General features: G+C 58.7%; 15 protein-coding genes across 15 annotated transcripts; 11 read left to right on the top strand and 4 right to left on the bottom strand.

Annotated features, from left to right (window-relative positions):
* Positions 1 to 294: 294 nt before the first annotated feature.
* CcaverHIS019_0411440 (uncharacterized protein) lies at positions 295 to 2635 on the top strand (the record flags this gene model as incomplete). Its single annotated transcript, XM_060601058.1, has 3 exons — positions 295 to 1069; positions 1101 to 2015; positions 2049 to 2635. The coding sequence occupies 3 exons, from the start codon at positions 295 to 297 to the stop codon at positions 2633 to 2635; spliced, it is 2277 nt and encodes a 758-aa protein (XP_060457589.1).
* A 1473-nt stretch (positions 2636 to 4108) lies between these two features.
* On the top strand, positions 4109 to 5823 carry CcaverHIS019_0411450 (uncharacterized protein; the record flags this gene model as incomplete). Its single annotated transcript, XM_060601059.1, has 4 exons — positions 4109 to 4223; positions 4256 to 4390; positions 4438 to 4687; positions 4731 to 5823. 4 exons carry the CDS (start codon positions 4109 to 4111, stop codon positions 5821 to 5823), a joined length of 1593 nt encoding a protein of 530 aa, XP_060457590.1.
* Positions 5824 to 5870: 47 nt separating this feature from the next.
* Positions 5871 to 7334, bottom strand: CcaverHIS019_0411460 (uncharacterized protein; the record flags this gene model as incomplete). Its single annotated transcript, XM_060601060.1, has 5 exons — positions 5871 to 6619; positions 6655 to 6723; positions 6758 to 6856; positions 6892 to 7001; positions 7177 to 7334. The coding sequence occupies 5 exons, from the start codon at positions 7332 to 7334 to the stop codon at positions 5871 to 5873; spliced, it is 1185 nt and encodes a 394-aa protein (XP_060457591.1).
* A 233-nt stretch (positions 7335 to 7567) lies between these two features.
* On the top strand, positions 7568 to 8379 carry CcaverHIS019_0411470 (uncharacterized protein; the record flags this gene model as incomplete). Its single annotated transcript, XM_060601061.1, has 5 exons — positions 7568 to 7594; positions 7628 to 7740; positions 7858 to 7863; positions 7906 to 8297; positions 8348 to 8379. 5 exons carry the CDS (start codon positions 7568 to 7570, stop codon positions 8377 to 8379), a joined length of 570 nt encoding a protein of 189 aa, XP_060457592.1.
* A 111-nt stretch (positions 8380 to 8490) lies between these two features.
* Positions 8491 to 9925, bottom strand: CcaverHIS019_0411480 (uncharacterized protein; the record flags this gene model as incomplete). Its single annotated transcript, XM_060601062.1, has 8 exons — positions 8491 to 8696; positions 8731 to 8833; positions 8869 to 8947; positions 8986 to 9046; positions 9087 to 9188; positions 9224 to 9408; positions 9515 to 9669; positions 9863 to 9925. The coding sequence occupies 8 exons, from the start codon at positions 9923 to 9925 to the stop codon at positions 8491 to 8493; spliced, it is 954 nt and encodes a 317-aa protein (XP_060457593.1).
* Positions 9926 to 10776: 851 nt separating this feature from the next.
* Positions 10777 to 11927, top strand: CcaverHIS019_0411490 (uncharacterized protein; the record flags this gene model as incomplete). The annotated part of the gene is made up of 2 exons (XM_060601063.1): positions 10777 to 10993; positions 11089 to 11927. The coding sequence occupies 2 exons, from the start codon at positions 10777 to 10779 to the stop codon at positions 11925 to 11927; spliced, it is 1056 nt and encodes a 351-aa protein (XP_060457594.1).
* A 363-nt stretch (positions 11928 to 12290) lies between these two features.
* On the bottom strand, positions 12291 to 13643 carry CcaverHIS019_0411500 (uncharacterized protein; the record flags this gene model as incomplete). The annotated part of the gene is made up of 1 exon (XM_060601064.1): positions 12291 to 13643. The coding sequence occupies one exon, from the start codon at positions 13641 to 13643 to the stop codon at positions 12291 to 12293; it is 1353 nt and encodes a 450-aa protein (XP_060457595.1).
* A 38-nt stretch (positions 13644 to 13681) lies between these two features.
* Positions 13682 to 14393, bottom strand: CcaverHIS019_0411510 (uncharacterized protein; the record flags this gene model as incomplete). Its single annotated transcript, XM_060601065.1, has 4 exons — positions 13682 to 13726; positions 13766 to 14049; positions 14097 to 14192; positions 14228 to 14393. 4 exons carry the CDS (start codon positions 14391 to 14393, stop codon positions 13682 to 13684), a joined length of 591 nt encoding a protein of 196 aa, XP_060457596.1.
* Positions 14394 to 14550: 157 nt separating this feature from the next.
* SHY1 (uncharacterized protein) lies at positions 14551 to 15621 on the top strand (the record flags this gene model as incomplete). Its single annotated transcript, XM_060601066.1, has 3 exons — positions 14551 to 14891; positions 14951 to 15381; positions 15413 to 15621. The coding sequence occupies 3 exons, from the start codon at positions 14551 to 14553 to the stop codon at positions 15619 to 15621; spliced, it is 981 nt and encodes a 326-aa protein (XP_060457597.1).
* Positions 15622 to 16071: 450 nt separating this feature from the next.
* Positions 16072 to 17058, top strand: CcaverHIS019_0411530 (uncharacterized protein; the record flags this gene model as incomplete). The annotated part of the gene is made up of 1 exon (XM_060601068.1): positions 16072 to 17058. One exon carries the CDS (start codon positions 16072 to 16074, stop codon positions 17056 to 17058), a length of 987 nt encoding a protein of 328 aa, XP_060457598.1.
* Positions 17059 to 17475: 417 nt separating this feature from the next.
* Positions 17476 to 18380, top strand: CcaverHIS019_0411540 (uncharacterized protein; the record flags this gene model as incomplete). Its single annotated transcript, XM_060601069.1, has 2 exons — positions 17476 to 17509; positions 17542 to 18380. 2 exons carry the CDS (start codon positions 17476 to 17478, stop codon positions 18378 to 18380), a joined length of 873 nt encoding a protein of 290 aa, XP_060457599.1.
* A 273-nt stretch (positions 18381 to 18653) lies between these two features.
* On the top strand, positions 18654 to 19746 carry CcaverHIS019_0411550 (uncharacterized protein; the record flags this gene model as incomplete). The annotated part of the gene is made up of 5 exons (XM_060601070.1): positions 18654 to 18702; positions 18737 to 18942; positions 19131 to 19606; positions 19644 to 19674; positions 19717 to 19746. 5 exons carry the CDS (start codon positions 18654 to 18656, stop codon positions 19744 to 19746), a joined length of 792 nt encoding a protein of 263 aa, XP_060457600.1.
* A 2950-nt stretch (positions 19747 to 22696) lies between these two features.
* CcaverHIS019_0411560 (uncharacterized protein) lies at positions 22697 to 23673 on the top strand (the record flags this gene model as incomplete). The annotated part of the gene is made up of 2 exons (XM_060601071.1): positions 22697 to 22724; positions 22772 to 23673. The coding sequence occupies 2 exons, from the start codon at positions 22697 to 22699 to the stop codon at positions 23671 to 23673; spliced, it is 930 nt and encodes a 309-aa protein (XP_060457601.1).
* Positions 23674 to 23905: 232 nt separating this feature from the next.
* Positions 23906 to 25115, top strand: CcaverHIS019_0411570 (uncharacterized protein; the record flags this gene model as incomplete). Its single annotated transcript, XM_060601072.1, has 2 exons — positions 23906 to 23927; positions 23968 to 25115. The coding sequence occupies 2 exons, from the start codon at positions 23906 to 23908 to the stop codon at positions 25113 to 25115; spliced, it is 1170 nt and encodes a 389-aa protein (XP_060457602.1).
* Positions 25116 to 25289: 174 nt separating this feature from the next.
* CcaverHIS019_0411580 (uncharacterized protein) lies at positions 25290 to 26564 on the top strand (the record flags this gene model as incomplete). The annotated part of the gene is made up of 1 exon (XM_060601073.1): positions 25290 to 26564. The coding sequence occupies one exon, from the start codon at positions 25290 to 25292 to the stop codon at positions 26562 to 26564; it is 1275 nt and encodes a 424-aa protein (XP_060457603.1).
* Between the last annotated feature and the right edge of the window lie 152 nt (positions 26565 to 26716).

Genomic DNA, 26716 nt, shown 5'->3' on the forward strand with positions numbered 1-26716 from the left:
CGGTGTACCCGTCTTGGTTTGCTGACGCAGCGACACCATGGTTTACATGTTACCTCTTGACTCCGCCTTGGCATCAAGTGTCGTGGTGTCAACGCCGCAATTTTACCACCTCACCATCACACATTGCTGTCGCTCAAACTCGACCTGCGATCTGACCCCCGACCTGAACGCTCTCTATCGACCATTACGTCGGTGATCGCCCACCCGTCAGCTCCCCCACCCCCTCACCGAAGACCGCGGCGCAGCCGGTCTTCCCCCATACAAAATCAAGTAACAATTTGATCGTCAACCACTATGTCACCGCCCTCGTCCCCCTCCTCCTCCCGGGCTCGTCCAGCCCATGTCCGCAGCGACTCGAACATGTCCACCTCGTCCCGCGTGCGCCCGCAACAAGCCACGTTTGTGAACAGCGGCAGCCCCCTCGCTCCGCGGTTGGCCGGCGGCCTCGCTGCCCGCGAAGTGCAATTCGATGCGACCGAGACCGAGACCGAGACCGAGACCGAGGGCGAGACATCTCCGGGATCACGCAGCCCCGCCAAGCCAGATAATGCCGGCGAAGCACGGGGGCAGAGCTGGGATAACGTGCGCGATGGGTCCATCTCCCGCCGTCCGGCGTGGCGGCGACCCAGTCCACGATGGGTCCTGCCTTTTGTTTTGGGCATCACATTAAGTCTCGGGATGACTATCCCTGTGCGTGCCGAGTTGTATCTCGACCTAGCATGTCTCGTTCACCCCCCAAGCGCGCCGGTGTCCACATACCCCGTCACCAATAGCTTGCTAAGCGTCAGCAGCGCAGCCGACGCTACGCCTCTCTGGCCCATTGATATTTCAGCCCACGCTCACGGTAACTGGTCCGTGGCCCAGACTGTGTCTGAACCTGTACCGGGTACCCTCACCCCCGCTGAGCGCTGGTTCCAATGGGCCCAGCGCGATATCTTATCCTACCTCGAGAGACGTGAGGGATCGACCCCGTCTGAACCCAACAGCCCTAACCCATACCCTGAGATCGACCCGTCGCACTGCAAGCGCGACGCAGGCGTGCAACAAACCTCAGCCCGCCTTACACAGAGTACGTCCCTCCTCTTTCTGGCTGACATAAGTCATCGCGGTCGTCGCGGGCCTCCTCTCGGCAATGACGACGGGCTGGTGGGCAGCCTACTCTGACCGGCGGGGACGGCGTATCGTCCTGGCTGTCGTCGAAGTCGGACTACTCATCAACGACCTGTGCATGCTCACCATCGCATCATATCCCCGACTAGTAGTCCAGACCCGCCTGTGGATCCTCCTCCTTGGCCCAGCACTAGACGGCCTCCTAGGCGGCTTCTCGACAATCGTGGCGGCGATGCACGCTTACATCTCTGATGTGACGCCTGACGGATCTCGCGCGACCGCCTTCTCACGTCTAGGAGCGGCGATTATGGCCGGCATGGCTATTGGTCCAGTTCTCGGCTCGGCCATCATCAAGGCCACTGGATCACTTCTCTTCCCTTTCTACATCAGCGTATGCGTCCATGCAATGTGGGTCGTACTTATCCGTTTCCTCCTCCCCGAGAGTCTGTCGTCGGACTCGCGCGCCATCCTCAAGCAGCGCGCCAAGGCTGCCGCTGCCGCCGCGCGCGAACGTGACGCCGCCGAACGTGCATGGGAGTTTGACGGCGACGACCAAGACCAACCGCATGAATCGGAATCGAGCTTTGCCCGGCTCGCGGGCGGCGTGCGCGGTTCCCGCAATGCCAGGCGGACCATGGGGTTCGCACGCCGTATTGGCCGCAGGGCCATTCTCCCCCTCAAACCACTGGGTATTTTCTGGCCACAAAGGGGAGAAGACGGGCGCAGGGAATACAACCTCATCCTGATCGCCATCCTCAACTTTATCATGGCCAACATGATGGGCGCTGTCGTCGCAAAGGCAAACTACACATTCTGGGCATTCGGGTGGTCGCCAGCCGAGCTCGGCCCGTACCTGAGCTACATGAGCATGTGTCGTCTCATCGTGCTCCTAGTTCTCCTTCCACGTGAGTTTTCAAATGGTATTACGCTGACCCCAGTCATCCTACGCAAAGTCAAGCCGTATTTCCGCGAACCGGCATTTGTTGATAATCCGTCGTCGTCCGAAAGCACGGAACGCACCCCGCTCCTATCAGATGCCGACGCCGACGCCGACGCCGACGCGGAAGCCCCGTCGAAACCCAAACGCTCTGTCCGCCTCGACCTCTGGATCGTCCGCCTCTGCCTTTTCCTCGACATGACTGGCTACCTAATGATGGGCGCAAACACAACAGACAGCGTATACCTCTTCCTGGCCGGCAGCACTGTTGCGGCGCTAGGCACTCCGGCTGCGCCGGTAGCCAACTCGCTTGCTCTGAGTTTCCTTCCTAACAAGCACGATGTTGGGCGGTTATTTGGGGCGATGGGGGTCCTGCATGCGATCGGGACGAATCTCGTTGCCCCAATCGTCTTCTTCTCCGTCTATTCTGCGACGGTGGCGACGTATGCGCCGACAATCTTCCTCGTCGCAGCGAGCCTTATGGTTGTGGGTCAGGTGACGGTTTGGAGTGTGCGCACGCCAAGGCGAGAGGACGACGAGAGGGGGCGCGGGCGTGGTGTGCGCACGACTCGTGTTGGGCAGGCGTGAGGCGTAGAGGTTGAGGCGTAGAGGTTGAGGCGTAGAGGTTGAGCCGTAGAGGTTGAGAGGCTGGGGTAGGACGTCCTAACGAATATCCATAAGCCGTACACCATGCGATGCTGTAATGTAATGATGTTTGCCGTTTCTGAGGATGTAGAGGAGATTGGGGGTCTGGCCGCAGACGGATGATTGGTCAGGGCTAATCGATCAAGGGCTTTCATGGATCCACAGATCGTCGCACACTTCCCACTTTGCAACACACACAAGCGCACATCCTCCTCCTGCGCCCCTCGCTTCTCGCCACCAACTCAATTGGGGTTGTCAACTGCCAACATCCACGAGGCATGAAGCGTGAGAGGTGAGGGGTGAGAGGTCATGAGCGCGTCAACTCCTGTTTGGGCGACCACTGGCCCGTCCGACTCAAGATGGGCACTGGGGAGATAGCTACGTGTGCTACCCGAGTCACCAAGGTTGTTGGGATGAGGGACTTGATCTGGCTGGGGGTCGGGTCGACACACTCTTCCCGGTCCAGGATCTATGGCCTACCACCTAGCTCACAAGCTGCCCCAGCCCACGACACCGCTGCCCCCACCACGACACGGCTGCAGCCTCAAATGGGCCAAAATCCCATACCCACAACAGCACGGCCGAGGTCGCATAGTGGTCATTGCGGCTGGCTACTATCTAGTAGACTAGCTACCGAAAGGTTCCAGTGTTCGAATCACTGTCTCGGCTGGCGAGTGCGTCTCTTTTGTCGTTTGCTTTGCTCGTCGTGTCGCATGGCGAGGGGCGCAAGATCGGCGACCAGTATGTAGTGGAGGGGTGGAGGGGCAGGTGGAGGTGGGGTCTCCACATTCTAATGCCATTAGGGTGGTGATGTTTTTGGCCTTTGTATTAGGAACGAAGTGCGAGTGGAGACTAGAGACAGAGACTAGAGACTAGAGACTAGAGACTAGAGACTAGAGACTAGAGACTAGAGACTAGAGACTAGAGACTAGAGACTAGAGACTAGAGACTAGAGCTACCCTCTCCAATGCGGCGCGTTGGGTGAGTACCGTGTCTAGGAGATAGGGGCGCCCACTCGGCAGCCTCGCCCCAGGCGAGGATGGGTCATGCCGTTGTACAACGCGATACTTGCTGCAACATCGTCACGGCGAAATACAGGTGGTCTGAATGGTGCTTGATGATTGGGAATCACTGGATGCTTGGATGGTATTGGCGTTGGCCTGCGGTGACTAGCAGCCAACGGGACGGCATGCTCGGCGAATCATCTCTCCACCCAGAAACATCCACTCGGCGCTGCATACTGTTCGTCACATGACATCGGTCACTCGGTGTCTTGTGCCATCACTGGTGCGGCAAGTATTTTCTTCCGCTCTCCTCTCCACTCTCCTCTGCTTGCTCCCATAACTCCTCTCCTTGCTCCCATAACTCCTCTCCTTGCTCCCATAACCCCCCTCCCATCTCAACATGTCAATAGCAATGGACGACATGACCGGCGAACAGCTCGCCCTGCCCTCCGACCGCGTCCGCGCATATACGCGCCACGGCCCGATTGTCGGGGGGAGGGTGCGGAATGGAGTGCAGGTATTTCTCAGTATGTCTCCTTCCCATCCCAGCTGAAACCAGACGTACCGTACGCGCTTCCCGTGTCGCGATGGACAGACGCGGCCCCTCTCCCTCCCACATATCGCTATCCCGAACGCGAATATACCGTCGATGGCGCGTACTGCGCCCAGCCCGGCCGGGCATATACTGCACACAGTACGTCTGGTGTTGTCAAGCTACACCCAAGTCAAGCTAAACCCAAGTTCCTGTACGCCAACGTCTGGGCCTGGGTCAGCCGACCGAGAACCCGTTCTTCGCGGATATATACGTGCCCTCGGACGCCGAGTTGGAATGTCCACCCCTCGAAAGCCTCGAAAGGACGGGGTTGAGGCCTGTCCGTGTTTTTGTGCATGGTGGGTTCTTGCAGTTTGGGAGCACGAGCGGGTCGACGTACAACCAGCAATTCTTTGCTGCGGAGCATTTTGGCGAGGTCCGCGTGTTGCTGGGACATCGGTACGTATCCATCTAGTAAGGATATAGTAAGGCTAAAAGCCAGTGTTTCGGCGCTGGGATTTCTCGCCTCGCCGCGTCTAGAAGGTAATTGGGGATTCAAGGATGTCTGGCTCGGCATCGAGTGGGTCCAGTCCAACATTGCTGCTTTCGGGGGCGATCCAACCCAGATCCACCTCTCGGGCTTGAGCGGCGGCGCGCACATTGTCCACCAGCTACTACATCGGGCGGCGCGGGGCCAGGACGCGGCGTTCGTCAGCGCGACGCTGCAGAGTAATGCCATCCTCACGGATCCGTTATCACGACACGCACGAGAGGACCAGTTCGCCCAACTCGCCTCTGCTCTCGGGCTCGATCCCAATGATCCACTAGTCGTGGAGAGGATGCGTGATCGGGAACAAATCCCGACTGGGCGCCTGATCGCGGCGATAGAGGGCATGGGAACCGAGAGCACGTTCCGTGGCGTCGCGGACGACCTGCACGGTCGAGACCAGATGGCTTTCCAAGCTTCTGGGGAATTGGCGCGTGGCCTCGCCGCTGCTGGTGTGCGTGTGGTCGTTTTAGGAGATGTGCGCGACGAAGCACACTTCTACGCCCAGTGTCATCCATGCCCATCCCCAGCTGACCTCGTCCCAAACGTGGCGCGGTATTACCCACTCCCAACTACTACTGCGCTACTCGCGTCTTATCCGCCCCTCACGTCCATGTCCGAGGACGCGTGTCAGGCGCGTATGGGACGGGTGTTAGCGGACGGACAGGTACACCTCCCTGTGAGGCTGCTTGCGCGCGACCTCGCTGCCACTGGCCTCCCGGTCGTGCGGTATACCATAGAGATGGTTGTGCAGGCGCTCGGTACCAGGGGGAGCATACCGCATGGCAGTGACTTGCCCATCCAGCACCTCAGATTATCCGCCATGACCGAGGACGAGGCACGATTAGCGCTCGAGTGGCACGCGGCCATCAGCGCCGCCACGCAGCCTGCACTCCAAGGTGACGGGAGCGCCTTTGTCCAGAAGCCAGAGGACCAGGTGCTTACTCTAGACGAGAGCGGGGTGAGCTGGCGACGCGACTGGCGGTGGGACACGTTACGCGCTGCTGAGGCTGCGGTGCGCCCACCACAACCGCTCGCACACATGTAGGTAGTAACCGTCAGTCACCACCTTATGCACCATGGACTATGCAAACATTACATGTCAATACGCGCCTCAGTCGGCAGTATTCCACCGCGACCGCGCCCACGCGGGGCCGAAGGCGGTCCCCCGGCACCGCCACCCTGCTCGCGAGCAGCGCGGGCCTTCTGGCGCCGCGACAGTCCAGACGCCGTCTCCTCCACCCCACCCCCGTCAACCGGTGCAGGTCGACTCTCACCGCCCCCAGCCCCAACCCCAGCCCCAGCCCCGCCACCACCTCCCCCGCGTTTGCGATTGCGATTCCGGCGCTTGCTGTCGGTGCTCGCCTCGTCCACCACCGCGACGCCACCCTCTGCCCGCGCGTCCTTCTTCCCGGCCGCCTCTTTTGCTGGCCCTGGCCCGGCCCCGACTCCACCGGCTGCGCTCGGTGGCTCGCCGCCCTCATCTGCCGCCTCCTTCTTCTTCCGCGGTTTTCTCTTCTTCTTCTCCTTGTCGCTCTTCGTGCTGACGCGTGGATCGCCGTCCTGCACCGTGTCAGCGGGCGCGACGAACACCTCGCGCCCCTTGCCGGCGACCATGACCACCGCGCCGCCACCAGCCTTGGGCGCACGCTTGTTTGCCGCCTCGGATATGGAGGCGAGTGCGGCCGCGCGCGCCTTGTCGCTCTTCGCTTCCGCATTCGTGCCCTTGTCGTCCTTCTTGGCTGCCGCCTTCTCCTTCTTCTTCGCCGCTTTGGCTCTGCTCTTACTCGCCGACGCGCGTAATGCGTCTAACAGGGGTGTCGAGGTTGGTTGGGGAGGAGGGGCTGGTGTCAGCTAGTACGAACTTGGTGGAGCTCACGGGCAATCTCGAGGGGTGGCTTGGTCTCAACCACGCCTCTGTTCTCGAGAAAGGCGAGAAAGTCTGGGTCTGTTGTTAGCTACAAGACATCCAGATAGTTCACCGTCGTCGATGGTCCCTTCACGTGCGTCCTTCTTCGCCTTGGCCTTGTACGGTGTCTTCTCGATCGCCGCATACTCGACGACGGCCTGGAACTCGGCGCCTGATGTCAGCTACCCCGGCAATTTAGTAGCTCACCAGTCTTGGCGCGGAAGATATGTCCGTCAAAGCCTGCATGGAATGCAATGAGCGACTCGGTGTCGTTCATGAGCACGTAAGCGCGTGAGTGTTGTGGATGCACGCCGTAACTGCGGTCAGCTTGGTGATCTCACGAGCGAGGGAGGTGAGGAGGGAGGTGAGGAGGGAGGTGAGGAGGGAGGTGAGGAGGGAGGTGAGGAGGGAGGTGAGGAGGGAGGTGAGGAGGGAGGTGAGGAAGGAGGTGAGGAAGGAGGTGAGGAGGATAGCGAGTGGTTCGACACTCACGCGTCTCCGGGTCGGCCCTTGACATAACGCCGCCAAGCGTACTTTCCCTCGACGAAGGGCTCGACGACGCGCCAGAACGTCTCTTCCGGCAAGGTTGGGGGAAGGCGGCGGATGACGAGTTTGAGACGCGCCGTGGGCGTTTTTGTACCACGCGGCATTGCGGCGCGGGGGTGGGGGGGGGGTCGTGGGGGAAGAGGAGGGGGGGAAGTGGGTGGGTGGTGGGAGGTGGGAGTAGAGGAGGAGGGGGAGGGGGTGAGGGGGTTGAAGGATAATGGAGTTGTTGAATCGAATTCGTGTTGTGGTGGCAACTGATCGTCATTTGTTGACCCTCCACCGGCTTAGTTCCCTTCCACCGTCCTCCACCCATTTCTCCATCGCCGAGTCTCTCGCCATGTTCCAGAACGTCTACTACGAACGAGTGAGCTGGGTCGAATAGACATGCTGACGACAGAAAGTCGGCACCTCGCAACCGTGTTATGTCTGTCGCCGACCCACTACCACCGTGTTGGCCACGCTCAAGACGGAAGACTTTCTGTATACTTGCCAAGGGCATTTGACTGATGTGTGGGTGTTTGGTCTTGGTTTTGGTGTGGGCCGTTAAGCTGTCCCGTTAGCCTACCGTCTAGCTGCTGACACCGCCGATGCCTCCACTGGATTCACGGTACATACCTTGACAAACAGAGGGTTGTGAGTGCGCCGTGACGCGCGTGACACTGCCGCTGACACCAGCGCAACGCTAATCGCGGCGCCATCGGGACCGAGCGCCGACGATATTCGTAAAGTTGTGGACGAGTACCGTGCGCGAGAGACCAGGCGGACTGAGACCAAGGCTGAGAAGGACGACAAGGACGACAAGGACAAGGACAAGGAGAAGAAAGAGAAAGAGAGCGGCGGGTTGTTGTCGTACCTCCCCTCCCTGCCCGGGTTTGGGCACGAGGAGAAGGAGAGCTCGTCGCCCAAGTCTCCTCGTTCGCCTGCCCCCGTTACTCCCGTCAATGTCCCGTCGTCCCCTGCCCCGCCGGCACATCGCAAGTTTGCGCTGCACCGCGCCATCTTCTCCAGCCGACAGGGGGAGCTCGCGCGCAAGGCTCAAACCGCCAGAGCCAAGGAGGTGTCCAAGAGTGGGTATCCTTGTTCCATGTTGGCAGGGCACCAAGTTGACCCATCGCAGCACTGCCGCAGGCGCCTCGAGGCTCGTTCTGACAGAGACTGGTGCTGCACATATGCAACGTGTCCATTATCTGTACAGTATAAACATGTAGATGGGCTATGGTACAAGAGTAGTTGTGTTGTCCGGGTTGCTATTGTACACTGCTAATGCTCAGTCGGCGTCTTCTCGAGCGCCTCGATAATCTTCTCCAGCGCGCGGTTCCCTCCCAATTCGGCTACCTCGTCCTTGATCTGCTTCAGGAGCGTGTCGAGCACGCCGCGTGTATACTCGAACGACTTGGTCTCCTTGGCGAGGTAGTCGACAGTGTGCGCCTTGAGCGCGTGTGACGTTGTGCGCTTCTGCATTACGTCTGGTGTCAGTTCATTGTTCACTGCCCAACTGACTGAGTATCTGGCGGTTGGTCGTGTCCGCGCGGACGCCGTGCACGACGGGAAACGAGAACTTGCCCTCTGTCAGATCTTCTGCAAAGCCCTTGTTGTCGGCGTACTGGTGTCAGTTGGCGTTTTCTCCCCGCAGCTCACAGTGCCCGAGGCCAGATTCATGTAGTCGTCACGGATCTGGAACCAAATCGAGATGAGGTTGACGAGGGGGACAAAGTCACTGGCGTCAGTGCTTGCGGAACATGTGGGAGAACATACATTGTGGACTCGGACCGTGCCATCATGAGCTTTACGGCGATGCGGAACAGGCCCCCAGTCTCTGGGCCATCAGTGTTGTCTTCTGAGACTCCAGCACTCACTCCCAAGCACCATCTGGACATACTCTTCCTCGGTCGGACACGTCAAGCTGTCACGCCAGAAGAGGTCTAGGCCTTGCCCGCGGTGGAGGTTTAAGAGCTCCTCTGATGTCAGCTAGCTGGAAACGGCCCGAGCTCACCAGTGACCATAGCGACAAGGTCGGGCGCGGCCGCCTGTCCTTTGCTTTCGCGGAGCTGTAGAAGCTCCTGGAACGCTAGGAAGTAGACATAGTTGGCCGTGTTGATGGTCTGGGGTACACCGTAGATCATGTGCGCGACGGGTACACCGCGGCGCAGCTCCGAGTCATCCTCGACATCGTCCATGCTGGTGTGAGCTGTCGTCTATAGAGCGAGTGAGCATAGGCCAGTCCAGTCACTTGACCCAGGAAGGTCTGGTTTCACAGCTTACATCCCCGGCCTCGTCTACTCACAGTAGACTCGCGTTGTGCAGCATGGACACAATGTGCCGGATAACCTCGAGGTCCGGCTCAGGAACATTGAGCCACAGGTTGAACGCGGCAATCAACTGCGACCGTACCTCCTTGCCGGCCACCGAGTTGAGGTATGTAAACGGTTCGAGGAGGATCTGCCGTCAGCTGCTGCTATTAGGTTGAATGCGCGGAGGCTCCGGTGCTGCGGTGTGGCGCTGCTTGCGTTGCTTGCGCGCAGGTGGGCGGTGGGTAGGATAGGAAGATGGGCGGAGGCGCTCGCTCGCCTCGCAAACTAGCCGAACCCGTGGGATACCGCCAACGCTCACGCTCACGCTCACGCTTACGTACCCGCTCCTGCGATTCCGTCCATGCGTCGCGCTTGAATGTCTCGCGCAGGGTCGAGTAGTCCATGCTTGTTAGATGGGTATATGTTTGAGGACGATGAGTGGCGAGTGGCGAGTGGCAAGCGGTGCGGTGAGTGAGATGAAAGTCAAGGACGTGTCGTGTATCACAGCAATCTACGTCACTCAGGAACATGTCGCGTGCCACCGTGCCGCCGGCGCCGGTAGGCCGGCAGGTTTGTGCGGGTAGGGGGTGCCTATTTCAAACCATAACATTAGGCGTGCGTGAGGGATGTATAGGCTCGTGCCAAGCGGAGTTGAAGCCCGGTCTTTCCGTGTCGGGTCGGTAGTTGTCAAGGGTTCGGCTGTTTCGAGGATGATGATAGTTCGGCTGTTTTGTTATCGGTAACAAAGTAGAAGCAAATAAAGCAAACAATAGCGGGGACCGGGACAATGCAATTCTGCTAAACGTGGTAGTAACGCCTGTACAGATGCGGCCAATATCCCCTCGTCTCTACACCATGCACAGCAGCTCTCGCGCAAAAGGGGGTTAATCTAGGCTTAGGCGTAAGCGGCGGACGGCGGACGAACGACGGACGGACCTCTTTCCTTGCTCATGATTTCGAACAGTTTGTCACTTATTCGAACTTTGAACGCCAACATCCTAACAATCAAACGCTCACACCTCTTCATTCACTCCTACTCCTAGCTAGGTCGCTCCCTACATTGCCGCACGCACAAACATTTCTTGTCCAGAGCTTGAGAGACGACAGGCCGAAGCGAATCCCGCAAACTCGTCTCTTCTTAACATGCCATTGCTCTGAACGGCCATCATCCCGTCTCCGATCGCCACTGCCAACCATCACCGCCCACCTCCTACCTCCTATTACCTACCACCACTCCTTCCCCCCCCCCCCCACCATGTTCCCACTCTTGCTCGAACCACTGGCCCCGGCGCGCCCCGAGGTCGCCAAGGCTGCTTATACTGCTTGCGGCTGTGTGCACCACCGCGCCCAGCCCACGTCGACCCCATCCTCCCCGATCCCAGCGACGTGTAGCCCAGCCGAACGGTCCCGCCTCTTCGCCGAGGCTTCCGAGGCCCGCCGCCGTCACAATCAGTGTCGTGACTGGGCGTCTGGTGAGTCTCTCTTTCTCTTCATGTCGGAAGCATACCGGACGGAATTCGACTATAATTCCCCATTCCCCTTTTGCCACCACCGTCACTGACCCTAGTCGTCTCGGGCGCAGCACGCGACGCAGTCCACTTTAATGTCGTCGAACATGAATCGCCGTATTCGAGCGGTCAACGCAGCCTCCCCGCGTTCTACTATGACGCGGACTGCCCCCCGAACAAAACCGACGTGAAACCCCGTGCGAAATGGCCTAGCATCAAGGTCGAGGAGGAGGAGGAGGACTACAGTGAGGAGGATGACGACGAGGACGAAGAGGACGACGAGGACGACGAGGACGAGCCTATAGGATTAGGAATAGGACTCGGCTTGACACTTGGATTCCAGCATTACCGGCCTCAAGACGAAATTCCCGACTACCACTACGCTCGTGTCGAGGTGCTGGATGACAAGCCACAGCGGCTGTATGTCGAGCCGCACTTGGAGGGCTCGGCTTTGCGGAAGCGTCGCCGTTCGCTACATGCTGCGGCGCCAGTCGCCCAGCGGGTCAAACTCGAGCCTCTCTCGCCGCCGTTAAGCTCCGTGCCGGCTGTGCCGAGCCACAGTCACGATCGTCGCACGGTGCGTCTGAACCGATCACGCGAGAGCGCGCCTCGGCATGTGCACGGGCGCCATGGCCAGGAGCGCGTCCGCCCTCATTCCTCGCATCCCACGCATCCCAATTCGCCTCATGACAATGCCCGCTCACAACCTGCGACCAATACCACAGCGAGGGCCGACGCCGAACATGGCCGAGCTGCAGACCAGGACTCTCCAGACCAGGACTCTCCGAAGCGAATCTGCGATCCCCTCCCTAGCATCGGCGGTCTGTGGTGCGCCCTGGAAACGAGACACCACTCGTCGTCGCACTCATCCTCTTCAAAGGCACACAAGGGGCCATAAGAACAGTGGACCCAGATCTCGATCTCGACCTAGACATCGGATACTTGCATATATTAATACATGCTCCTGAACAGCGTTTGGTCGAGCTATACATTTACAGTTGTACTAGTCCCATGTACAATGCTTCACCTCTGCCACCTGTGCGTCTGGGTTTGACCGTTTGCAGTCGCATAACGGGTATTTTGGTAACGACAACAAGCGAAACGGGTCAACGGAGAATCTGAATCCAGATCTGATGATTTGCTGCCGCCGTCCTTAGCCGACTCGCAAGGCTTCAGTCGTTCCTTCCACAACGCCTCGGCTACTCCGGCGCATTTCACGCCGTTGCCACCATAGATCCCAAGACGACCAGAACGCCCTGCGTCATACGCCTAGACGGAGCAGGCCGGACGCCTCCGCCCACTCAGCAGCCTCTCGGACGGGCTTCTCCGCAATGCGCTCCCATCGCCCATCTGTACCCCATTGTCGTAGTCGCGCGAGCAGGACTTGGACGGTGATGCCGGGTTCCTGGTGCCTCACCCCAGCTTCACGTTCCGCCTTGCTCCGGAAGGTGGGCCGGCGCTCAGCACGCGCAGCCACTGCCAATGGGATGAGGAGCGCTCCGAGTAGTTCCGGTGTGACGGGGACATATCCTGCCTCCTGTGTGAGGCCGGACAGTGACACACAAGAGTCAAAGCTAGCCATCGTCCGCATCGAGTGCATTTGCCCGTTGACCTGCACTACCTCGCCCTCGCAAGCTGCGACGCGTATCGCCCAGGTGACCAGTCTGATCATCTTTCGTTGCCGCTCGTCGTCATTGAGCTTGTAGTCGCTGCTGCGGAGGCCGCGCGCCCGGCGGCCAGCAACGACTCTCTCATCCTCTTGCGTGATGCGACCTTCCTTGACCCGTTTCCGGCGCTCGTTCTCTTCTCGTCGCGCCCTGGTGTCGACGACGAGCGCCGCCAGCGTCTCTAACCGGTCAACAGCAAGGAGGGCTGTGACTGTGAACGGCTCGAAGGAGAGGGTTGAGAGCGTTGAGAGCGTGGAAAGGAACGACGTGTCTGTTAGGAGGGGCCGGGGCGTAGCCTCAACGAGGAACGGGCTTGGACTCGCTCTTGCATCCCGTTCTCGCTCGGCCTTGGATCGGAAAGTCGAGCGTGAGTCCCGGGCTATTGGCGCGGACTCGGCGATGTGGGAGACGTGGGCCCCACTCCCCTGGGCCTTGGCGGCTTCGCGCTCAGCCTTGGAACGGAAAGTTGATCGAGGGCGAGGTGTCACGCAAGAAGGGCTGTTCTCCGCACGACTGGGTGCGAATATCTCAGGTGTCGCGGTCCGCCGAGGCTTGGGCGTGGGAGACGCTCTGCGTGCACGCACCGGTGGTGTGGGGGACGGGGACGCGCGGGATGAAGAGGCCACTCGCCCTCGCCTCAGGGGAACAGTGCACTCAGCATACTCGGGGAAGAGGGCTGCGAGTTCTGGCACTTGCGCGGTAGGGTCAGCGAGAAGTATGTGCGTAGCAGAGGACATTGCGCGCCTCGTTTCGCGAACGAGGTGGTCGGTCAGGTAGTACTTGAAGGTCCTCTCGTTCAGGAGCTTGGAGGGGAGCTTGGAGGGGTGAGGAAGGTCGGGGCTTAGGTCATCCTCTACCTCGTCGGCTTCGCTTGTCATGTCCCATGTCGACAGAATGCTCTTTGTGGGAGACGACAGCACGGACGCAGGTGGTGCTGTTGCTGGCATCTGGAATGGGCAGGAATACACCTCGCGGTGGAGGCGGATCACGTTCTCGGCATGCGCGTACTGCTCATCTGGGTCAACAACACCTGCTGTCAGCTGCACGTGTACATGTGGAGCTCACGAACGTAGCCCGATCCTGACTCCTCGTCAACCACGACCTGCCGCACCGTGTCGCTCTTGCGCATCCACTCCTCCACGTAGCCAGAGAGGCGCACCGTGTCGCCCACGATGATGTCGGGCCGGACGTAGTAGTTCTTGGGCTGTGGTGGGGGTGGTCGCGCGACACGTTCCCTCACCGAACGGAATGTGGTCCTCGCCTCCTTCTTCTCCTTCTCCTTCTCGACCTTGAGTTCGACCTGCGCGAGCTTGACCGAGACGTTCAGCACACAATCGCCGTCCCCGTCATCCACTGAAGTCAGCTTAACATCGAGCGGGTCCCGGCTGAGGAAGGCGCACAGGTGATGGTCATGGACGTGTCCTTGTGGTCGACACCGGCGACCCAGCCCACAAGTTGAACGAACTTGCACGGGAAGTGGTCCAAAAGGAAGACGTCTGGTGTCAGCTAATCTGAGAGCTCGGCAGCTCACCCCTGGTGGTGCGTGTGACGAGGTTGGTCTCCTCTCGGAGCGCCCGCAGAGCGTACACGTCGCTCACAAAGCACAATGCGAGCGCTTGTGGACGGTGCACCCAGCTCTGCAGTGCCGCGAGGCTTGGAGGCGCCTCGAAGACCCGCCCCGAGCTGGACGCGTCCATGCTAGAGTTGTTGATGACGGCAAGACGAATGTGTCAACAAACACCGTCAACCGATTCGGAGACGGAAGCAAATATTGGATTCGTATGCCGCCAACCTCAGTGCTCAGCGACCAACTCAACTGGATGCTCGAGATGACGGCTCCCTCACTGTCGCAACATGTCCCGCCCCCTCTTCTCCGCGTTCCGAGCGGCCTTCCGCTCCGGCGGGGCGCCCTTCGGTTCGCGTGCTGCGCCGCGGTCCGCCTTCAACTTTACGGCCGGGCTCGGTGCCGGCGCTGGCTTCACGTTCGGTGCGCGCCGTGCGTCGTCGACTGTGGTCAGCACGTCGACGCGCTCGACCCTCTTCCGCCCCATCACAATCATTCTTGCGTTCGCTCCTATCTTGTGCGGGTACCTCGGCGTGTGGCAGGTACAGCGGCTCAAGTGGAAGCTTGCACTCATCGAGGAGATCGACCACAACCTCACCAAGGCGCCGATCGCACTCCCCGACCACGTCAAGTGAGTCCCATTGGCCCCTCTGGGGTCCAGATGCGTTAGCCTTTCCTTGCTGACAGCAGCATGTCCGCTCTTCCTGACTTTGCCTTCCGCCGTGTCCTGCTCAAGGGCCACTTCCGCGGCCCACCCATCCTCCAGGGCCCCCAGACGCGCGACGGCACTGCTGGTTACCATCTGATCGTGCCGTTCGACCGCAGCGCCGAGGGCGGAAGCACAGTACTCGTGAACCAGGGTTTCATCCTGACGGCGGAGGGCGACGCTATCCGCGAGGGACGCAAGCCCGTCCCTGGTCTGGCGGCCGACGGTGGGCCGGGAGAGGAGGTGGTCATCGAGGCGATGCTCACCAAGGTCGACAATGACGCCAAATCCTACTTTGTCCCCCCAAACCAGCCGCACGACAACCAATGGTTCTGGAAGGACATTCCCGAAATGGTCGAGTGGGTTGGCGGTGAGGCGGCGGGCGTGCAGCCTGTGCTCGTCGATGTGATTGATCGTGAGTCTGCATTTGGGCTAGCTAACAGCAGACGGAGACAGCGGCGTGCCCGCTTCCATGCGCATGGCCAAGGGCGTGCCCGTTGGCAGGCCTCCTACAATCGAGCTGCGTAACCAGCACTTGACGTACGTCATCACATGGTTCTCGCTGTGCGCCGTGACGACTGTCATGCTCGGCCTCGTCATCCGGTCCGGCCGCACGAAGAAGATCCCCAAGCGCCGCCCCTTCGGGCGCGGCTAGTCGCATCGACGTCGCGTCTGTACACTACAACTTGCATGCACTATTCATAAGCCGGGAGGGAGGGTGGAGGGATGGAGATGGCGAATGCCGATTGGCAGACCTCTCATCTCCTCATGGCCGCTTTGTCACTGTCTGCTGCTCAATGTTCTTCAAACCGCTCCCCGGCCTGGTGTCGGGTGACGCCCGGCGCCAGGTGCATTAACGGCCGAGGCGCACTGGGCGACGTTGGAATGTGATGAAGCCAACGTCACCAAAGTGCTTCCGGTATCGTCATCGTTCCAAGTGAGGGGCTGACAAAGCTGGTCCATGCCTCGCTTCGCTGCTCCTCTTTCATCTAGTCACTCGACTCATAACTCACAGCTTGGACTCCCGTCTCGCTGCGCCCATCTCGTGCTTGCGCGGCCGCTCACTCCAACACCCGTGCCTGCGCTAACCAACCTCCACCTCCACATGTCCGGCCCCGACAATGGCGCAGCACTCGACCACAAGGCGTTCCCAGACATCTTCGAGGCGATCCTCTCATACGCGCCCGCGGCTTCCATCCTCCGGCTACGCCTCACTTGTCGCCGACTGCGGGGTTGGGCTGATGCTCGCCTGGCCCCAGACCTGGCGATCGCGTATGTATCCTCCGTGCGCGGAGTGAGAGCGCGCTCGTCCACGGGCTTTACGCCGCACTTTCCCACGCCCGTCTTACGGCGAACACAAGCGGCCGAGTGGCCCTCCTCCGCCACTAGGCTCTTCGCCAGCGTACTCGCGCACACCACGACTGTGGACTTGGCCGAGGTGTTCCCGCCCACTGGTCTGCATCCTCTCCCATCCTTCCTGACCAATGTGGAGACGCTACGCATTGCAGTGAGCAGAGATGGGTGGAGTGAGGCGCCGCGACCACCCGACCTCACTGGACCTCTCACCGCGCCAGAGGTCATCCTATTAGGCCCGACGAGCTGGAGCACGATGCCTGGCCTGCGGATTCCGCATGGTGTGCGGCGGCTCGTCATCAACTCGCCCCTCCACAGCCCGATGATCCAGGTGGACAACGTGGGCAGACCAACTGATTTGTCCGAGGCCGTGTTCCTCTTCGACGCGCGCGATGGCCTGGATTGGGCAGATCCCGACTTTGCGCTCAAGCAGCAGCATCAGGCGCTCGTGTACTCTGTCGCGGGGATTCTTGTTGCGTCTCCGCGGATGCGGGTCACGCTCGTGAACCTAGACGCGTTGAGTCCCATGGCTCTGGGGATTGCGCCGGTGGAGATGGCAGGGAAACGCGTACAGGAGGTGTTTGCTGAGCGCGTGCGCGTTCATGTTGTTCGGCAGCTTGGCGAGGTCGACGTGCTGGGGCTCCAATTCCTGTCACTTGAGGAGTATGCGGCGACGAGGAGTGCGGAGGAGCTTGCCCTGGAGATGGGCGAGCGTAAGTCGGCGCATGTGGTGAACTGACCGTAGCTTTGTGACGATTCGAACTCTCAACGAAGCGAGGCATATCCTGTGCTCGACTCCCCTTGGCGTCTGCGCTGCTGCCGCTCCCTTTCTCGTATAATCTGTCCGTTGTAAGGCTCACTTGAATATCTGTTTGATCTGCTATGCACGTTGCTTGCCTCTCGTTCTGCTGACACTCTGACACTATGCTCATAACCCCTCTTGCCTCTCCCCAGCCACTGCCTCTCTTCTGTTCACCTTCTCGCAATAACTGCTGGAGCGCTCCTCGACTCGACTCTGTGGTGAAGCCGAAACCCACCCGATGGCCGGGTGCCAAGGCTGCCGGATCCGAAACACATTCCAATCGACCGTTTGGGCCCCGCACGGTTTCCAGTTCATCTCTCGTCTCACATCTCGTCCCTTCGCTGACACGACACCATGGCCGACACGAACGATGCGACCAATGGTCCTAGTAGGTCCCTCTCCTTGCCTCGCTGACCGCAGCCATCGATCACCTCGCGTACCCGCACGTCATCGAGCGCGTCCTGCAGTTCGCGGACGCGCGCACTCTGCTAGCCTTCAGCCGCACTGCCCAAGCGTATCGGCCCTGTGCAGCCGTCGCGACGCGCCACATTGTCGTCGAGCCATGCGGCCGCTCTCTCGCTCTACGCAGCTCGCGCGGTTCACTAGGCATCGAGGTCGAACCGCAAGCCCACCACATCCCGGCACACGCGCACATCCCCATGGCGAGTCTGACCCACACCCGAGTCCTAGACTTTATCGGTCCCGTTGGCCGCAATGCCCCTCGCCTTCTCCAATCCATTCCCGCCGATATCGTTCGCGTAATCCAGCGCGACGGGATAGCGAGGCATAACTTTGTCGCGTTCAAATCAACAACCACCATCGTGTTTGGCGACCTCGTCCTACGGTCTGATGCGCACGTCTCGGCGTACTGGTCTGGACCGGGAGTGCCCCCAAATACGAGGCTCGTGTGGAACATCAAGGGCATTCGGTCCGGGTCGCCGGTGACCAACAAGCTCACGGACAAGGGGCTGCGTGAGATGGTGCTCCACTTTTCTATTGATTCAATCTGCAAACTGCAGCCGGAATGGTTCGATTTACTCTCAAAGTGGATTATGATCTTGTCCAATCTAGAGGAGATTAAGATGCGGTTCGTTGGCTTGGACGAGCTGCTTGAGCGGCTCGACATGCCACCCACGAGCATCTGGATCTTGGCACGAGGCAAGTTGGGCAAGCGCGCATCGTTCATCTCGGCGGAGGCGTATGAGTTGGAGGTGGGGAGGGAGCAATACGAGCTGGAGACGTGTGAGGAGCTGTGGTAATTGTGTAGGTCGATGGACGGGTATCCGCCGCTTGTCGAAGCGCTGTTCTCGACGATTTCGGAAGGCGCAAAAGGGATGTTGGTGTGAAATGGTTGCTGTGTGGTGGACTTGACACCAGGTCTGATCCAACTCTCAGAACCTCACCGCGCAGGCATGGATTGACATCGTGCGCCCTCAACCAGCCCCTCCACGTCGACGACATACTGCCACCTTTCAGCCATATAACTGTTCTTCCACTAGCACAATCCAACTTCTTCCACTACCTCATCCCTAATGTCTTCGTGCACCAACATCAACCCCGGTCGAAGTGATGCCGAGGACGGTAAGTCGTGCAGCAGTTCAATCTGATAACGCAGACGTGACTGCTCCGCGGAGTGTCATCGACCACCTGGACTATCCTCATCTGATTGACCTGATCCTCGACCACGCCAACGCTGAAACCCTCCTCGCCTTCCGCCGTACTGCCAAAGCCTACGCGGACCGCTGTCTTAAAATCGTTTATCAGCACCTAGTTGTCAAGTCTACCTGGAAGAGCCTCATCATCGCTTCCTCCCGCGGAACGGTAAATCGTCTGGCGGGGCCCTTATACGACTTCAATCTCTTTTATCTTGACTGGCACAACTGGGACTCGAGGACCTGGCACTTGTTTAAAAATTGTCGTGCACTGGACTTCGTCGGGGGGGGGGTCCCGAATGGCCCCGGCCTATCACCGTTTCCATCCTCGGTCTGGAGCACTTGCGCATCATCAAGTCCCCCGACTACCTGGAGCACGACCTTCCCTACTGCTCCGTCCCAACGTTGGTCATCTTCGGGATACTCCCAGAGCCCGACTGGCTCTCGGAACCCGATTACTATTGGGAAGGCCCAAATTTTCCTCGCGCTGCAAAGTGCGCATGGACGTTGGAGTCGTTTCCGGTCTCGCTGCGCTACCGAAGTTTAATCTTCCCGGAGGAGGTGCCGGGCCTCGTTGTCCTGCATTTCTGCCACTTCAAGGCATCTTCTCTTGCGGCAACCTTCTCCTCTCTCTTGGCCAATATCAAATACATTCTTGAGCACTCAAGCTTCACGACAATCAAGATTGTCGACTTGGACCAGGCCGACTACTCTGATCTTCTGGCTGCCAAACGCTGCGAAGTCATTCAGGACTGTCAGAGCTACCTCGCGAAAGAGCTCGGACCGACCGGTGCAGGTGTCGCCTGTCTGACCCGAGAGGAGTATATCGCCGAGTACGGAGCCGAGCAATACCACATCGAGACATGCAAGAAGCTGTGGTGAAGTCAAGATGAGCAACACAGTGAGTCGCGGCTGTCTACCTTTCAGCAGACGCTGATATAAGGCGCTGGTCGCTATTACAGCTTGCGGATAGGATAGGATAGCCAGAAGTAGTGTGAGCGTGGATGCCTATGTACGTTGGGACTGTCTAGGATCTACATCTCGAGTGTCGATAGCTTAACATATGTCTATAGACAATTTGCATCTGATTATGCATCCGAGTAGCTCTGAATGTAGAGCGATTGATTCCTTTTCCCAGCTTATCACGGGTCTTGGATCACCCGTGTGGAAGTATCTACTGTACGTCAGGTCTCCCACGAATGCGGTCCTCCTCTTCGCTTCTCCCGACCTTGACTTCCCAAGGGGAGTCTAGTATTGAAAGGGTCCAGAGGCTCCTGCGGCGACCAGGCTTGTATCGACCGTCGAGAACGTTGAGTTCTGTTCAAGGAACATGGCTGGCGGGATGTTGAACGAATGATGACGTGTGTGAACATGGGCTGCATGGGATCCGTTTGCCGCTCACAGGCTCATAGGCGATCAGCGAAGCGCCCTCGATGGGCAGACGTCACGAAGCGACACGGCGTCAGAAGGAACACAAGGTTTAGAGAGAAGATCCTCTTCTCCATAGCGGAGCCTTCAAGAGGTCTGCTAGCATCCTCCAGAATGTCTCCATCCCACCATGTCTCAATTCAAACCACTCGCTCACTGTGGTACCACCTCACCGTCAACTGAAGGTATGTTCCTGCTAGGACTTGTCTAACGATGTAGGCCGGGGCCTCATCGATCACCTGAGCTACCCACACATCATCGATGAGATCCTGTACCATGCCAACTCACAACTACTGCTCACCTTCCGCCGAACATCCAAACCCTACGCTGAACGGTGTTTGAATATCCTCGCGCACCATGTTATCGTCTCGCAGACTGGACCGCTGGTGGTCAAATCGTCTCACGGAGACCTACCCCGCTTTTCGGGATACTGGGGCGTAGGCCACCGAATCAAGAGCAGACCGTGGTTCTTCCACCACTCCCGCATTGTAGATATTCACGATACGATCGGACCCCTCGCTTCTGAACTTCTGGCGCCGTCACTCAAGAACCTCGACACTCTCCGAATCTTATCCAGCGTCAACAGTGTGAAAACCGGGAGATATCGCCTCGACCTTATCCACTACACTCCACGCTCTGTGGTGGTGTTCGGAGATCTGCCAGACTATAACCACTCGAACCACGGTTTCTACGTTTGGGCTGGGACGACTCTGCCCGCCACCAGGAAGGTTGTGTGGGCGGTATCGCGTATCACTCCCTCGGTATCCAGGAATTCGGGGAATTACGTCTTCTATTCGCCTCATCGAGTTGAACGGGCCGTTTTGCATTTCTGATTCTGTCACACCGAGGACGTAGAAACAATGTTGGCTCGGCTGGCTCGAATCGTCAGTTATATCGTAACGATTGGGCCGTTTACACGCGTCATCATTGTCGATCTGGACCAGGTACATCCCGAGTGTATGGAGCGCATGAGCCAGCTCGTGAGTACCCTCGTTGCAAATCTCGGAGATCGGGCTGCGCGGGTGACGTTCATGAATGGCGAACAGTACTGTGCTGCATACGGAGCTGGGCAATACCGTATTGAGACTTGTGAGAAGGTCTGGTGAGAGCGTAACGTGAGTGAGATGCGATCCTAGTCCCAATCAGGGTGGCTCACGCCCAGCCTAAAACAGATCGAACGCGATGGTATTCGGACCGACGTAGTTGCGGGAGTAGCGGAGAGCGACAGACACGTCGGCGTTCTTGCAAGGAGCTTGCATTGTATACCTATGCGAGTTATGAGTATTCCAACTTGTGTCTTTCTGCGAGCAGCGCTGAGCGGTACCTCAAATGGAGGAATGTGGCAGATTAGGTGAAAAGAGTGGGGCAGGAAATGGGGGACCCGCTTGACGCTGGCGCAGGACGGCGCATCTGTGACGATACTCGGCGGTTTGATAGACAAGCTGCACACCTTCTTGGTTCGCTGTGACGCCTGTATTGCCCCTAGCAGCAGATGCGGACGCCATGATACGTCACTGGGTGGAGACGCGGAAGTTGTCATCTGCATCACCATCTTTAATATTCTTGAGAACTCATGCCACTCGCCAGTCCACCACCAATCTCGTCCAACATGCTGCATCAGTACTGGACCGGTATCCCCTCCAGTTCGCATCGGACCGGGCCAACCTCCTCCGGTTCACGGGATTCCGGCTGGGTTTCGACAAGCTCCATGACCGAAACCAACGCAGCGGATTTCACACATCCTAGACATCTGCGGACAGACCGGTCCCAAGTGTCCTCTAGTGCTTATAGTCGCTGCAGCCTTCTTGTCAAGATTGTAGATCTTGAGAAAGTCCGATTCTCGCATTCTCAGAATTGTGACTCGAGGGAGCCGAGTCTCGTATCCTCGCCCAGCTCGAGGGCAATGCGGACCGCCTTTGTTCATTTCTGCCAACGATATTGTCACTGGTATGGGGTGGAGGCGTACCGTATTGAGAAGATTAGTTGTGACGCCCTAGTTCCTGACAGGGACAGTGTGGCGTGAGTGAAGCATAGAGACGTCAGCAGGCGCATCCTGTTGGTACATTGTCCTAAGAATAATTCTGCTGATCGGCGGGCTTGTGGCGAAGCGCACGATATACACGAAAACCCAGCGCCTTTCTTCTCGTCCGCCATATTCCACTGACGGCCATCAGAGCGATTGTGTTTTCAGACCCTCCATATGTCCACCATGTGTACTACAGTATCAGTCATCAGATCTTGCAGAGCGGCGCAGGACATTCATTCATCCAATATTGCGCCCCAAGCGCCTTCACGGATGACACAATCTCGCCACTACGTACTATCGTACCTTCTTTTTGCATCAAACCACGCTGACGCCGCCCGCATCAATTGCGAGTCGAACTGTGTTAAACCGAAGCGTATATAGAGACATGGGATGTTCTACACCGCCCCGCCTCCAAAACACGATTTACCACAGTTCACACCCCTTACCTCCTCCATCGCATCTGCACATTATGGTCGACTCTCACACTACACCCAAAGGTGTGTCACCAGCGACGGAGCCTCGTCCCTCTGCGCACTGACTGCAGACCATGTCCTCATCGACTCGCAGGTGTATCCTCACATTATCGAGCGCGTCATCAGGCATGCGGACGCGGGGGTCTTGCTCGCCTTTAGCCTCTCAGCCAAGGCATATCGCAACGTCTATTCCAAGAACGTTGCCCGACACTTGGTCATGCTCAGCGGCAAGACACCATGCATCGTTATCACCTCCCACCGTGGGCCAGTCTCGATCCCCACCCTGCCAATGTTAAAGATCAAGGCCCTCATGAAGCGCAAAGCCGAGTTCTTCAAACACTGCACGACGCTGGACGTCAAGGACGACCTCGCTTCCTACCTGCAGTTCACCCTTGTTCTCCCACAACTCAAGACTCTCCGGCTCTTCCTCAACCCAAGTGGCTTCCGCAAAGCCCTCCCTCACCTCGCCAACACCTCGATCGTCCTCTTTGGCGTGTATCCCTTCCACGACACGGTTTGGTCCGATAACGTCGTCTGGTACGGGCCCACAATCTATCTCAAGGACAAGGTTGTGTGGAACGTCACTGACTTTTACTGCCCCGAGCTTCGAACCAGCCGACTTGTAGACCTGTGGCGCGTCAAGGAGTTCGTCATCTACTTCAACATTTCCCCGAACGCCCGCGTCAAGAACTGCCTCTTAATGTCGATTACTGAGACGTTGATTCCCGTTCTCCAGCGCTCGGTGAGTCACCCGAATCCGCTACAGTTCAAGCTCGTGGGCTTTGAGACCCTCTCCCTCGAAAACGTCAGCTTTGTCAACTCGTATGCAGAGAGCACCGAGGAGAGGACCCAGTTGGCTCACAGTCAACTCGATAACGTAGCCAACCGCATCTTGTTCATGACGGCTGAGGAGTACTGCGCTGAAGTTGGGCGCGAGACTTTTGAGATCGAGACTTGTGAGGAGTTGTGGTGAGCAATGGGGGGTTTAGGGGGCAAGTGGCGGTTGAGGGAGGGAGAACGGCCACTTTCGGGACGGGAACAAATGTGGGTGCCCGATCGGCAACTAACCTGATAAACAGGACCTCCCGATAACACACATTCATCCACAACATCCACCAGCGGTCCTTGTCGCTACATCTCTCGACTTGACACCCCTCTCATCATTTCCTGATTCCACCATCGGCTCCTCCAAATCAGCCCACGATATGGACATCGACAAAGAGAAGCGTAAGAGCTGGCTAGCGCCGGTTTCACAGCTGACGCTCAGCTCCACTTCCCGAATTCTGGATCGACGATAGCGTCTACCCTCACATCACCGACAATGTCCTGCGTTGGTCTTCGTGGGAGACACTTTGTGCCTTCCGGTGCGCATCCGAATCCCACCTCGCACGCGTCGATGCACTCATGGGGGAGCATGTCGTCCTGGCATGCGACACGCCGCCGCGAATGAACGTGACGTCGCCATATGGACGTATCCCCGGAATGCGCGACAGACACTACATGGACTGGGCGAAGCCGGGTGGAAAGCGCAACGGGTCGGCTCTGGAGCGCTCGAAGCAGCTGATGAAGCACACGCGCGTCGTCGACCTCATCGGTACTGGGGACCTGTCGCTGATACCCATCTCGAACTCGCTTACGGGTGTCCGCGTCCTCCGCGTCCGGCCGGACCAGGATAACGTCCAGGTGTACAAGACACACATCATGGCTGCGAAGATGGTCGTGTTTGGCGATGTTGGCGCATCACCTGTTTTGTTTGGCGACTTCCGCACAGTCGTCCCGGCCGGCGTGAATAAACTTGTCATCAACATCCGATATCATCCTGCGCAGGACGGCGAGGTGCGGTTCCCCGTTATCATTGAGCTGTTCCCGCCTGATCTCCCGGAGGTGGTGGTGTATATCGTCGAACCACGATGGATCAACACGCATCCACCATGGGACCGCGAGCGTTTGCAGCGCCAGCGCTGGAATTCGATGTCGTCCAGCCTCGCGGGCATGCTCCTGCGCACGCGCCGGCGCGATCTGCGCGTCACCATCGTCGGGTTACGCAGCGTCCACCCTGGCTGGGTGGAACATCACGTGGATAGCGTGTCCCAGCTCGAGGGCCGGCTGCTCCACGACGTCGAAACCTCGCTGCGAGAGGAACTCCGCCGCCGTCGCGGTCATGATGCTGGCGTGGAGCGATCTTCGGAAGGAAACGCGCGAGACGACGCGAAAGATCTTCGCGAGTGGCCGTTCCCTGACGCCTCCACGGCTGTACAGAACATCGTGTTCAGCACGCGTGAGGCATACGCTGCAACACTTGACCCGTACGAGCACCTTCTAGAGACGGCCGAGGTGCTCGAGAGCGACAAGCGCGATCCGCCTCTCAGGGAGAAGTGGCCGAAGAACGAGATCATGGGGTTTGTTGGTAATTGAGAGTCTGCCCGCTTGCGCGAATGGCGGGTTGTGTGTATAGCGATGATGATCGCTGCGGTCAACAAGACTGGGTACTTGAAGGAAATTCCGGCCGTCTAACCTTCCCTCCTCACATCTCTTCATTCCATCACCCAATCTTCTTTCGACCAGTCTACTCATCCACCCATCATCTCCATGTGCTCGTCGGGTTCGAACTCGGCATCAAGGTCATCAGAGTTCCCCGTAGCAGCCGTAGCCCCAGCGGCTACCTTCGCTATTCCTTCGCGTGGGCTACCGCCAGTGTTGCTCGACGTACCTTCCCTCGGTGCAAGTGGATCGGCCCAGTCTACTACTTCAGGCTCGCCATGGTCAACTCCTGTGACGCCATTCTCGCCAGCGTTTCCGTTCGACCCACAGACTCCCCAGCTTGGTCACAGTAGTGAAGACGAGAACAATTCCAATCAAGGTTGCGGCAGCCAGACCGATCTGATCGCGCCTTCGTCGGGCACGCTGGCGACATCCGTGACCGATCCCAGGAGCATCCTGTCCTCTACCCATTTCGATCTCGTTCTACGGAGGCACGACACCCTCCTCTCCTGGCTGCGCGCTACGCACCGTTCCGACCAAACCTTTGTTGGCGGCAGCGTGTATCGACACCTTGAGGTCTCGCACGATGGCAATGGCACTCTGCTTGGGTCCCTGTCGGTCACCCCGCACGGCGGTAAGACCCAGCTGGACTGGGCTACCAGAAACGGAGCGTGTCTGGAGCAGACTCGGGTTGTCGACTTGCATGGCGAGCTGCCATTCCATTCCTTGGTCTTCTTCACCAACCGGCTCCCGAACCTCGAAACGGTGCGGCTCTTCCCTGACGACGCTGGCAGGTGCATCGACAAATGCCCAACTGTGACCAAGAACCTCGTCATCGTCGGTGAGCCGAAGGTACCAAGGAAAGATCCCGGCGAGAGCTGTATCCCCATGGCGACGCCCTTGCTCCGCGTCGTCATCCACGTCGATGCCTTCAGCAACGCCAACAGCCTGTGGTACCACCAACTGCTGTTCCCCTATGGCGCCGAGGAGATCGTCATCGTCTTCACGGGCTGGAAGAGGCCGTACAAGCCCAAGACCCGGCCTCGTAGCTGCTCGAGCACCCAGAGTAAATCGCATGCCGCACGCGAGCGCTTCCAAAACCTGCATTACGCAGTTGAGCACATCATCACCAAGTTTCTCGGTCATTCCGGGATAGAAACAGGCGGGATCAGGTGCACGATCGTCGACCTCGACACTGTCGATCCCGAGTGGTTCGGCCTACCCCACGATGCCGCAGTCGCACGCTGGTTGCATGAGGAGGTCCGGGACAGTCTGAACACTCGCCGTTGGGAGGGGGTTGCCGAGGAGGCCATCAGCCTCCTCTCCTTCAAGTCCGACGCTCAATGGAGAGAAGAACTATTAGTTGAGCAGGACGGCAGCTAGCTCGTATACATGTAGATTCAGGTTCTTGTAGCGTCCCTTGTTTTGCGTCCGGTACGTACCAACACATGCAATGTTGTTTGGAAGGACATTCGGGGTTGTTTTGTTGTGGTGACCGGCCAACTAATTTCGCAAGTGGAGGTCGGCTGATCTTT

The sequence above is a fragment of the Cutaneotrichosporon cavernicola genome (assembly GCF_030864355.1).
Source record: "Cutaneotrichosporon cavernicola HIS019 DNA, chromosome: 4".
NCBI classification, from domain to species: domain Eukaryota; kingdom Fungi; phylum Basidiomycota; class Tremellomycetes; order Trichosporonales; family Trichosporonaceae; genus Cutaneotrichosporon; species Cutaneotrichosporon cavernicola.